General features: G+C 38.8%; 1 protein-coding gene and 1 long non-coding RNA gene across 7 annotated transcripts in view; one reads left to right on the forward strand and one right to left on the reverse strand.

Moving 5' to 3' along the window:
• Positions 1–13337, forward strand: part of LOC111861341 (dystrobrevin beta) — a 93726-nt gene that overhangs the window by 77720 nt on the left and 2669 nt on the right. For all 6 annotated transcript variants that reach the window (XM_023845821.2, XM_033750283.1, XM_033750282.1 and 3 more), the window contains one exon: positions 6781–6935. In XM_023845821.2, the coding sequence (XP_023701589.1) occupies positions 6781–6935 (155 nt within the window). The remainder of the gene's footprint in view (positions 1–6780; positions 6936–13337) is intronic.
• Positions 449–13337, reverse strand: part of LOC111861342 — a 31083-nt gene continuing 18194 nt past the window's right edge. The window contains exons 2-3 of the long non-coding RNA XR_002842221.2: positions 6722–6833; positions 449–2027 (exon numbers count right to left, since the gene is read on the reverse strand). This is a non-coding gene — a long non-coding RNA (uncharacterized LOC111861342). The remainder of the gene's footprint in view (positions 2028–6721; positions 6834–13337) is intronic.

Genomic DNA, 13337 nt, shown 5'->3' on the forward strand with positions numbered 1-13337 from the left:
ACAGTCCATGTCAAATCAGTTTTGTTTAATCATTTGAAGGAATCTGTTGCATTCGGTTTGATTTGTTATGGGAAAAGTTGAGTGTTGAAGTTGCTGAATTCGTAAATCAAGTGAGTGTTCATATCCATATGGTTTCCTCTTTATTACATACCCTAATGATGGGAACTGTAGATAATTAAAAATTATGTATAATGATAAATGCATGCTGAATGTTTTGAATGATGGAAAAAATATTCTGCCCTTTCCATTGTCCCTATATTTTTATTATCATTCTTAGTGGGGTGAGACTGAGTCCACTCGGTACTGTGGCCACTACTGGCCCATTGTACCAGCCCCAGATGATAGATGATGAGTGTGGAGCAATTGGTGGAATGAAGATTTGCAAGGGAAACCGAAGTACTTGAAGAAAACCTGCCCCAGTGCCACTTTGCCCACCACAAATCCCAAACCAGGGCTCGAACCCAGAACACCGTAATGGGAAGCCAGCAATTAACCGCCTGAGCTATGGCACAGCCATTACATTGTCCATAGCTGACCCTCTCATGTATTTGCTCAAAATAATGTGACATGAGGTATGACATTATATCTGTATGAAGTTGGGAAGGTCATCGCAACATGCTGAAATCAACTTCCCTTTTTGACCTTGATATTTTCTTCATTATATTTTCACACCAACCAGTAGGAGTGACTTAACAGTGATAACTAATTCTGTAGTTAGAGAAAACCGTGATTTATATTGCAGTACAGCATTAAGTAGCATGTGGTGTCAGCAGAATTGAAGTTCAAAAAGTGGCTTTCATATGTCTCCCCCCCCCCCACACCACCACCATTTACTCAACTTGTGCAAAAATATTCCACTGTCTTTTTCTTCCTAATCTCTCTCCACTTCTTTCTCCTCCTCCCCCCACTTCCTCACTTTGATCTCTTATGAGGAGTTAGGGACAATGAGAAAAATGTATTCTTTAGTTCCAGTGGAGGCAGAAAGCTCCTTATATTTACATATTCCAGTGAACCACAAGACCAGGCAAATAGATTTTTATAGCCACAAAGTCTTTCAAGCCTGAAATTCAGCTAAATCATTTTTAAAAATTTAGTTCCTATGTCACAGAAATAGAAGGATATTCGACTGGTTAATGCTCCTTGTTCTGAGAATCGTATGGAACACATAAATATACACTTTAGGCAAAATGCAAGATTTTTCATGTTAAAGCATGTGGTTCTTAATGATAACCACTGTTCTCTGAACAGTTAGTCACTTGAGGCCCTTTTATTTTAACATACATCACCCTGTGGATTAAAGTTTATTTTATTCTAATTTTGAAAGTGGCAGACTCAGTCCAGCATCAGACCAGTACATAATTATCAAAATGTCATACTGAATTCATCAGAAGACCTGAAAGAATTATCATACTGTATGTACTTGTATGTATGTATGTGTGTTCAGTATATTTACATCTTCAAGACTCATCTTTCTGTCTGCAAGTATGTATGATCATTTTATTTGTACATTTATTTATAATGTGTGCTTTCAGTGTGTAGATATGGTAATTATTCTTGAATTTCTGTTTTGCAAACCTAAAACACTGTTGTATTTATGCCATATCAGATATTATGGTGGGCCACTTAAATTAATATTAGGAATACCAGATTATTTCTTCAACTACTGTTATAAAAAATTTTAGGAGCCTTGTAGGTGGACACTAACGTTTGCTTCCTTTGCTTTAGTTATGGCAGTGGCTGTTTTCATCTTCACTCTTCCTGCTGAGCCGCACCACACTCTCTCTCCTTTCCCTTTCCCTTTGTATCCTAGTGTCCATTTTGTATGTAACCCACCTGATTCCTTGCCATAAACACTTTAACCCTGAACATGGCAGCAGCATGCTCTTCTGAAACGTTAGTATCCACTTAACAGGGTTACATGCGCGGTCTCACAGTCCAGAAGGCTATACAGTCACAGCAGCACTTACACCCTTCTTACTTCTGTAGGCTACGAGTACACGGTGATCTCCAGACTGTTTTGGTCTCTTCTGTAAACAATTAAGGACATATGAGAGATGTTTTTGCCTAATTATGAGAATTATGCATGGGCATGCCATCTTTTAGCTAGCATATGAGTTAGATACTTTAGAGAAGGAGCCTTAAAACATTGGGTAAATCAGATTGTAAAACCTGTTTCATAATTGTGGTTGGTTCATTCACACAGGAAAGGGTAAATCTTATCCCAGGATAGCGATGTTCTCAGTCTTTTGCCGGATTGTACATAAACGTAGCTTAACTTTTGAATTCTTACTGAGTGTAATACTGCAAGAACACCTCACATGAGGAAGGCTTGCTGACAGATTGTGAATGCTGGTCAAGCCACTCGAAATGTTGCATTGAATTTCTTTTAGGCCATCCCAGTAAAGTGCCGAGATAACCTTGTACATATTATGATCATCTTATGTATTAATATTATGTTTCTTGACATTATCCAGCATCACAACCTTTTAGATATTATGTATTCTCAAAATTACTGCCAAAGATGTTGAAGTTCGTTAAAAGAACCATTAATTTAGCTTCTTGTTCCATATTGCAAGTGTTTCTTGCGACCACCTTCCATGACATGATGTGCTGTAGGTGGGTGTTAGAAATGACTTTCAGCCCTCAGACATCCTCCACGATGCTGAATATCATATTAACAGTTACTGAAGTCCTTGCAGAATTGATTATCCTCTATCTGTGATTTTTTCTGCAAGTTCATTCTCTCTATATGGATTCTTCTGGAAAATTTTGTCCTTTCAACTTTGCTGTACATAACAATTGCATGGAGTCAGATTATGTGATTGAGCAGGTTACAAATGCTGATTAGTTATTCATTCACAAAAAATGTAGGAGGGTACCATCTGCTAGGACATGATGCTGTGGAGCATCAGTGAGCTGCTAGGCAACTGCACAGCTTCACACTCAGCTACTCCCCTGAGAACGTCAGATCTAAAAAAAAAGAATGTTTAAGGATACCCTATTCTGAAGATGAAGGCATTATGTTCCTCTGAGATGTTTATAGCCACCCTGAAAGAACTGAAATACCAGAAAAAATTCTCCTCAACTTTCTGTAACATTTTGTAAAAGATTTTTTCTTAATGTAACATTTATAAACAGTCTGTCCTACACTGTAACAATCACACACAGTTCTTTGTGATGCAGTAGTAACAGCGTGAGACTGATCAAATGTGAGTGAGAAGTCTTGTCATGCACTGAATGAAAAGCAGTCCAGTATAAAATGATGAAATACAGAAGATGTGGAAGCCAGTTTTTCTTGGATGAGGTGTGGAAATCCACAAGAACACTGGGTTAGATCGTCTCCTAATTAGGATTCAGAACTACACATATTAGCAGTTCTGAGAGATTAGGTGTTCAGGTGGACAGGCACAGTATACCCACTGTGAAGCATCAATTCAGTTACTTCTTATGCATAATAATTCACAATATTGTCACGTGTAGGAGGGTACGCGTGATGAAATTAACAGGTTCTAGATGAGATGATTGGATTCATTAGCACTTTGGTTACAAGTTCTCTTTAATTGCACTTAGTACAGTGCTGTCGCTAATTTACACGATTTACAGTTCATCGCTGCACACACCCTAGTATTCTCAGTTCCCACTAGTGGTCTCCTAACAGCGGAGCTCAACACAGAAACTGGCATTTCAGATCTTGTTCAGTCACCCTGGAACCTCAGTACTGAACTAAGAACTCTTCTGGACTCTTTTAACTACACTGTACTCTGCGCTAATGTAAGCTACAATAGGTCTTCGTTATATAGGCTTCGCACGGACAACACAGGAAACATAAGTCATGTAATTCCTAGCCAGCAAGTTCTTTGGCATGCTGATCTTTGCTTAGGAATTAGCTATGGCATTCGTCCACTGAGACACATCTGCCATTGCTACATGTCGGAACATGTCTACCAGGCCATTGCCTAGAAACATTTTGAGCAAATCCATTACAGTATTTTATCAAATGTAGTTTGGGTTTGGATATGATCACTGAATATTTTGTATATGTCATGTACCACAGTCATGTCATACTCTGCGAAAATTTTGTGTCAGTGGTTTAGTGTTTATATAATTGGGTTTTGAGTTCACAGAATTATTCCGACACTTCCTCTGCAAGATTTTTGGACAGACTCATGTTACTGATGGCTACCAGATAATTAAAAAATATTTCCATATTCAGGTGATTGGAAAGAACACTAACAAATCAAGATTCAAATACAGAAAACTGTATTTTACCTCTTGTATTGTATGAATATGAAAATAAGTCTCTCGCATTAAGGGATGCACATGGAGTGACAGTTTTTAGAGGGGGAACACAATGCTGGGGAAAATGTTAGAAATCAAGAGAGGGGAAGTACGGGGAGGAAGAGGAAGAAGTGAAGTCTGTCTTCTCAGGCAATCAGTTGTGTCAGTGTGGAGTTGGTGTCTGGTATTTTGGAGGCTGTCTCTGCTCATCATCAGGGGTTGAGTGTCATATTCACACAGAGCTGTCATCTGTCCCGGTACAGACTGCCATACAGGGAACAGCCAGTCGTCCACCAGGATTCAAGCTGCTTGTTTTTGATCCTTGTAGTGTTATGGCCAGGTACCATGAGTGACTTAGAAGGAATTCCATATCTCTGTTAAAGTTATTGGGGTGCAGCTGGATCTCCATGGCCTCCTGTCATCCTTGAAGCGACATGAATTCTGATGACCAGTCGACTGATCCCCACATGATCGGTGCCAGGACAAGATGACACTGGTCATTTGTCTCTGCTTATTGTTCCTCTTGTGGTTTGGACTGGGACAGATTACAGCTTTGTGTATGAATGTATTAAGTACAGCGCTCATGCCATGAACCCCAGTTGATGGGGACAGCCTCACATTCAAGAGGAACATGCCTCCATCTTCAGGGTGAAAGAAATGACAGAAGTAAGTGGCAAGCTGAGCTTGGTCAGTTCTCTCTCTCATGGCATTACAACCCTTTGTAGTCGTCACTGTGAGAAACTCAGATCCATTGCACTCTCGCAGACATCAGCCACCAAATTCACGTTCACACAGCTGATTGCCCAAGAAGACTTCACGGTATACAGTCACTGTGAAAGCTTCAATTCAGATATATATGATGGGGAAAATTCTATACTGATGTGTACGGTGATTCTATAGAGGAGATGAGGTGGATGTAACATGTTGCATATGTGGTGGAAACCAGAACTGCATATAAAAACTAGTTAAACTCTCAGGTGATTATGTCAGAGACTTTGGCACAGATGGGAGGCTGGTATAGAAATGGATCTTGAATATGTAAAGTTGATTGACTGAATCCAGTGGCAGGCTCTTGTGAACATTGCACAGAACCTTCATGTTCCCTGAAAGCTGAGAATTTCTGGCTGCCTGAGTAACTGTTAACTTTTCAAATTGGACTGTGCAACGTGAAGGTAGTTGGTGTGAAAAGCAGTGTTGATGTTGAGGGTCATAGTAAACTATATTGAGAAAGTGGTAATTACCTAGAATAATGCTAGTAATAGGTTCAGGTAAAGGACGAGTGGCAGGCTTCTGTAGACATAGTGATGGTTTGCCAGGTTGCATAGAAACAGGATATTTCTCACTGCTTGGATGGTTCAGTCATTAGAGAACTTTACCGAGATTACATACATATTTATTAAATGTAATAAAAATAAATCTGTTGTCTTTACTTCCAAGCCAATAATTATAAAATCTAGTGTTTGTTCATGGGACACCAAGTTTTCCAGTATTTCAGATGGCTTTGTTTCACCAGAGTTTCACTTCTGTCAATGTTTTCCACACAGATGCTGTTCTGTGCCTTAAACACCATGGCTTCTTCCTCCCTTTGTCTCTAAGTCAGAATTCATAATCATCCTTCAGCATCATAGTACATATAGTTCATGACCTAAACAGTTGTTAAACATAAATGAATATGCCCATCAGTTGATTTTTTTAAGTTGGCCCAAGACTGAACTGGTTGAAATTGTGGTGCTTTTCATAAACTATTCACTGTCATAGGAGCAGTTAGTACGAATCTATGAACCCATGCCTGTTCTGGCTCTGTTTAGGTGAAATTTCTGCTAATTACATTACCATGATCTGTAACTTGTGAGATATAACTGCAAAGACCATATTCTTGCTGTGTTTGTAATTTTTAACACACAAGAGCTACTTCATACTCAAGGTTTCCTTATGATCTGTTTTCATACCAAATACATTCTAAGTCTCATTAGTTCAGTAGTTGTTGCTACCAAATACAAAACTGAATATGGATCTTTCCCATCCACCATATTGTTATTTTATGTTTTACCTTATAAAAGTTGAATTCAAATTGCATAATGTTAATCTGTCATTTGGTTTGAAATCTAGGCATGGGTGGGCTAATATTAAAATGGATTTTAAAGAAACAGGATATGGGGTTTGGACTTGATTTATTTGACCCAATGTAGAGTCCAGTGACAGACATTTGTGGTAATGGCAAGGAACCTTCAGGCCCCCATAAAAGGCATGGAATTTTTCTACCTTGATCAGATATCAACTTTTCAAGAAAAATGACTGCTACATGAAATGAATTAGTGAATTGGTTAGCTGCATACCTAAAAATGTGGGAAGGTAGTGAGACTTGAAGTGCCATTTTCCAGATCAATGTTCCACAAGAACACAGGAGTTCCCATAGTATTATATAAAGCACCACACCACTGACCTGTGAAGTCAAATTCTGGGGACTTTCTGTGGAACTGAGTTGTTTGCTTGGATCTGCAGACTTTGAAACAGAAGATGGAGGAGAGTGTGATGGACCTGGCACTACTGCTGCTCTGTGGAGAGAGGAAATTCGTAAACGTTATGAACAAGAGTCGCAATTCATTGCTGAATTGAGGGCACGTAACCTTGGAAACGGGCAGGATTTTGAAGATAAGGTATGTTAAAATACTGAATTTGAATGATTTAGGGATGCCAGTGACACTATTGTATAATGTTAAAAGAGTTTATATACAAGGGTAAAATGCTTTTATTTCTCAACATAATCTCCCTGTACATTGAGGCACTTGTCCCATCGTTTCATAAGCCCCTGAAAACCAGCACCATAAAATTCTTTGGGCTGCTGTTAGAACAAGGCAGTGACTTCCATTTCTACAGCTTCATCGTCAGGAAAATGTTCAGCCAAAAGATGATGTTTAAGTGGGCCGAACAAATGGAAGTTGCTTGGAGCAAGGTCGGGGCTATACAGAGGATTCTCGAGGACTTCCCACTTGAAATTTTGCAGCATCTCATTTGTCTTGTTGGCAGTATGGGGACTCACGCCATGCAAGAGCAACACGCCTTTGGTGAGGAGTCCTGGTCACTTCCATTGAATGGCCTTACGAAGGTTCCTGAGGATGTTACAGTAGGAGTCGGCATTTACGGTTTGTCCTTGAGGCTTGATTGCGGTGAGCAGTATGCCTTTGTGATCCCAGTCACTGCCTGGTTTCAACAGCAGCCCAAAAAATTTTATGCTGCTGGTTTTTAGGGGCTTGTGAAACGATGGGACAAGTGCCTCAATCTACAGGGAGATTATGCTGAGAAATAAAAGCATTTTTCAAATCAGTACTCTTATTTGTTTAAGTTCTATATCCATCTGTAACTTACTTATTGACTTACCTTCTTATTACGTCGGGCTCATTTGGATTGCATGTGCAGCAGCTAATGTGTACTGCCATATAACAATGTGTGATTTCATTTAGAATGATATTAAACTTTATGTCTGTAACATTTAAGCCTGTTTGCGTAGTTTTTCGGTGGATGTATCAGAACTTTCCTTCATATATGTTCACCTTTATGGAGAGCTTAGTAGTAATTATAAAAGTAATAGTTATGGAACTTAGTGGTCTGTTCCTATGCATAATGCCCACTAGTATAAAAAGCTAATAGGCATTACTAAGAAATTGTCATCATCTCCATGTTTGTAATTTCTAATTCACAGAAAATAATCCATGCGAACTATGTAGATATTATTATGGTCCCTCTCTGTACCACATTTCCCTCATATATCTAGAAGAAATCTTCAGTTATTCCCATCAGACAGAATGATAAATATTAACTTCACATGGCTGCCATACAACCGTCTTACAAAGACTACCATCTTCTGGGTTGTAACACAATGTAGTTCAGAGGAACGTATCACCTCCAATTTCACAGTCCAAGCTCAGCTTGTCAGTTGCTTCTGCTGCTTTCTTGAGTGGCTTACTTTTCACCTATATGGCAATGCAATCCAGACTACCATACTCTTCACAGTCATCGCTGTGAGAACCTCAACTCCAACACATCTATTTAAATATGGCCTTAATAAAATGTTTTGTAAATGTTTCTTTTACCACACAGAATTTCAGGACCCTTCCATATCAGGAATTTGTAGGTATGGTGTGGTCTGTAACGGGCTGCATTCACCTGGCTTCGGTAGGGACCATTGATGGGGCCTTATGAACGTGGAAACGAACCTTTGGGTTCCATAAAATATTGGGGAATTCTGGAGTAACTAAGTGACAGGTGGCTTCCAAAGAAAGACTAGTCTTCATGGAGTTAGTTATTTAGCTAGTCAGTTAGTTAGTTAGTTTTGTAGCTATTTGTGATGACAGTAAACATGAACATCAAATTTTTAGATCAAATTGAGAAAAAAGTTTATCTTAACGTGTATTTTTCAGTCTTCAGCTTTGAGAATTTTAAAATAACTGCTTTTGGCCTACGCTGTAGCATGCAGACTACCTGATCCATCAGAATTGTAATGGGTGGCAGTGCTACCACATGTCTGTTTGTCAACAGGGTTTCTGCCCATGGTGAAAAAGGATGCAGTGAGTTACGAAAATGTTTAATGGAAATAGGATCAGATATCAGAAGGGATAAGTAGCAGAGTTCAGTGCATTGTGGTAAAGTGGCTGATGTTAGGAATTTTGATTATAGTGAAACGATTTGACCAAGAAAAGAATACCCTCATTCTCATCTGAGACCAAAAATGTCATTTTCACAAATGCCTAGATGACAGGAAAAAATTTGCACAGAAGTGGGACAGCCTCTCGTACCATTGTGTTCGTACAGAGTTTAAAAAATCATCAGTTGGTTCAAGCATTATTAACAGGGAAACTAACACAATGATGTAATGATGTTATAAGCCTGTCTTTCTTTCAAATTTAGAAAACTGGGCTAAAAATTAACCATTCATGAATTTTGGCATGATTTATATTTAAATTATGATTACAACCTTAGTATTGTGATGTCACTCAGAACAATTTCAGTTACAGTCCATGGACCTGCAACATATAATGGTAGAAAATAAATTGATAATGCAGTGTTATTGACACCAACAGCAAACTTCATTGGATGAATAAATTAATTGTGTGCCTGAATTTCGTGTAGCAGTGAGAAAGTGCTACGACACTCAATTTACAAATTTTTGCTACAGTAAAGCATGTTCGTTTGTACCTGTTTTTTGCTTAACAAATATAATTCTCACTATAATGACCATCTTACGTTCATAAGAAGTTTTTTTGTTGAAGTTAGAGAAGTACTTATGCAACATACGAGAAGGCAGGGAGAAGTAGACATCCTCACCCACCTTCCTAGTCTGTGTGCAAAGCCTTGTCATTATACAGTATCAGCTGTCATATTAATGCCAATATTTTATCCATAAATATTTGTGTTACTTGTTTACCTCTATTCATTCTGGTCTGTCACACTAGTTAGATATTATAAAATGATTTGTCAACACCGTCCAATAGGACTCAGTATATATAATGCGTTTCAGTCAGCTGTGACCAGATTCGGAGGGCAATAACAACATGTTAAGGAACTATTACTATTACATAAATCATAGTACACAATCTTAGATTTTTGTATAAAGATTTTTAATTAATTTAAAAGGTGTTTAAGTTAAAAATATATTATTAATGTTCTTAATATTTCAAATCTTGAACCACTGAGGTTTGTGTCTCTGTGCCTCTTCTCTCAAAATGGGCGAGTGGGCTGTTATTTGCCATCCTCTGAGGTCCAGGCAGCGTTTTTTCCCCTTTTTTATATGATTCGTTAAGGATCTGCAATTATATTATGGTTATTTTATATAAAAGTGTATGTACTTACTTAATATTTCTTTGACTGCAGTTTTTGAGTTCTATCTTGTGTGTCCTACCTGTGTTTTTAACTTGTTTCTCCTTTTGCTGTGTATTGAGTCACTGATTTGTGGTGTGTTGTGTGGAGTATTTATATCCCTGTTCCCTTTGACATTATTATGAGGGTGTGCTCATGTCTTAGTGCTATGTCGAACATACTATTCTGGTTATCATTTTCTTTAGTACTCTTTTGTTCTTCTATTAGTTTCTTGAGTTGTTTAAATTTGTAAATGTAGTAATTTTCTTCTATATTCATGATGTTACCCTTTCTAGCATATTCCATCAATTCCATAATATGCTCGGAAGAGTAACATCATGAATATAAAAGAAAATTACCATAATAATATGGAGGATACAGTGAACTTTTGGCATGGGAGTGGCACTAGCTCCACCAGGTGCATGGCCTTGAAATAATCATGTAATGATGTTTTAAATTTATGCAGCATTTGTAGAATGTAAAATAAAATGGAAGCCATGCATAGTTGTAATTTAGATTTCAGTTTGAAAGCAATAACTAATTGGCTTTTTCAACTAAGAATATGCTGTCTGTTTGAAGGAAGATTATAAGAATTTCTATGTATTTTGTATGAAATTCTATGTTTAAGTCAACAGTTATTAACCTGATGATGCAAAACTTTAAGGTTATATCCAGCAAATGCAATACAGATAGAATTTACTATATACAAGGTGTAAATACATATAAATTACAACGCTCTCTGGTAGATAACATGGGTGCAATGTGACCATATTTTGTTAATACACCCATGTCCGGAAACGCTTTGTTTATACGCCAGGACCAGCAGCCCAAGCTGCTGGAAGTGGGGCCTTGGCATGAAATGTGGTTCCAGCATCATGGCTCCCCAGCATACTCCACTAATGTTGTCCATGAGTATTTGGATGAAACTTTTGGCAGCAGATGGATTGGACGTGAAGGCCCAATAACCTGGCCCCCTTGCTCTTCTGTCTTGACTCCACTGGATTTCTTTCTCTGGGGGTACATGCAAAGCCTGGTGTATGAGACTCCAGTGGAGACACAACATGATCTTGTGGCAAGAATTGCAGTAGTAGCTGGAACCATCCGGGAAATGCCAGGAATCTTTCAAAGAGTGCGGCATAACATGGCCAGGCGGTGCAGAACATGCAATGAAGTCGGCGGCAGCCATTTTGAGCAACTTTTATAATGTAAAACAATGATAACATTCCCAAAAACTTATACATCGTCTTGAAAACTTTGTGGCCCTTAGTGCCAAAAGGAAGCGTTTCTGGACATGGGTGTATTAACAAAATTTGATCAGATTGAACCCATTTATCTGCCACAGAGCATTGTAACATATTGTAACGTGTTTCGTTACTGAAGACGCTGTAGAGATTGTTAATTGGTTTATTTAACAACCTACAAGTATCGGCTACAATTATTTATCACACAGTTACGGGTTTCCACACTTTACAAACCCTACAACAAAATCTCTTAACACTATCTTCAAGAGTCTTCACGTATCAATAACGCGGAAGCTATACAAGTCTCTCTGAATTACACACTCCAAATATAACTGTACTACAGCACACACACACAAAGTCTTGAAAGCACACAATAAGTCTTCCACTCGCTGACTTCTTAGTTATCGCACACTGTCACATAAAATCTTGTAACCACACGTTCGGGTCTTCTTACCGTGACTGCTGCTATATTTCAACTCAACTCGTAGGCGGCTGCCTTGAGAACTGTTGATCACACACTAACTCTTGCTTGCTGCTCAGCCGGCTTTTATTCCATTCGCTCTTGCCTGTTGCCCGCCACGTCACAGTAGGTAGCGGTGCCGTGTTTGCGTATACGCAAACGCTGTTTACTCGTGCCGTGTTACGTCACCGCGGAGGGGGGGATGGAGCGCTGACTCATCCGCCACGTCACTGCTGGGTAGGGAGGGGTTGTCNATGTCACAATATATTTATTTACACCCTGTATAAGTAATAAATTTTTTCTTCCCAGAAAGAGAAGGGTGGGGATGCTGAGGGTGACAATACCAGTCCAGTACATATTTATAATAACATGCAGTTAAAAATTCTGACTTTGGCAAGATTTAGTCCTTTGACAGAAGGGCAACACATGAGGGCATGGGTTGCAAGGTTTTTTTCAGAAAGCTCCCAGAATTCATCATTAATAACTTTTTTTGTGACTTACAACTTAGTTGCACTTACCCCCTTCAAAATAGTTTTCTTTGGCAGCAATGCCATGCTGCCAACACCTTTCCACTGTTGGAAGCATTGTCTGAAGCACATATGTTGACTCACTCTCAGTTAATCTAGCATATTCATTACGATGTCCTCTACCATTTGAAATCTTCGTCATTCAGGGTCATTTTTATTTTCAGGAATAGGAAAATGTGTAGAGTGAATAGGTGAAGCAGAGAGGGAGGTTCTGGAAAGTCAGAAATCAAATTCTCACATTGACAGTTCTGTGTGAGGTGCCATGTTCCTGCAATTCACAGTTCTGGTTGCCTTTATATCACAGTCCTCACATGCCTTAGAAGTTTAAGATAATAAAGAGATCAACATTGTTTTGACTTTCAGATGCACTTATGCTTTTTTGTGACCTGGCAAATTAGGGCTTTTCCATAGCAGTGACTCATTTTGTTGCAGCAACATACCCATAAACTTTAATCTTGTGTCTAGTGATGGCACTTTTCAGAACATTTTTGTCATCATAGCTTTTAGGAGACATTCATAGACTGAAACAGGTTGAATTCTTTGATCATCAGTCATCACCCTTGGCTGAATCTTGTTAAGACCCAGTGCATCCCTGCATCTTCTTTTAAATTGTGTCACATGACTGAGTGGTTATTACAGTCTCTTGTGCTGCTTCCCGTGCAGTAATGATTGATTTGCATGGATGTTTTTACTAGGGCAATCAAATACGTTGTAAGATTTGAGGCTTTCGCGGTGGTGGCTATGAAGAAAGCAGTCTTCTGGGATTTGGCACCGTGTATATGTGGTGTTAACCGACGTTTCGGAGGAACGTATCGCCTCCATCTTCAGGGTAGAAGGAAAAATATAAGAAATCTGCAAGCGAAGAGACCGTGAGAACCAGTAAAAGCAGACTGGTTACCGGTTCTCACAGTCTCTTCACTTGCGGATTTCTTATATTTTTCCTTCTACCCTGAAGATGGAGGCGATACGTTCCTCCGA

Source organism: Cryptotermes secundus, unplaced genomic scaffold (assembly GCF_002891405.2).
Source record: "Cryptotermes secundus unplaced genomic scaffold, Csec_1.0 scaffold268, whole genome shotgun sequence".
Lineage (NCBI taxonomy): Eukaryota > Metazoa > Arthropoda > Insecta > Blattodea > Kalotermitidae > Cryptotermes > Cryptotermes secundus.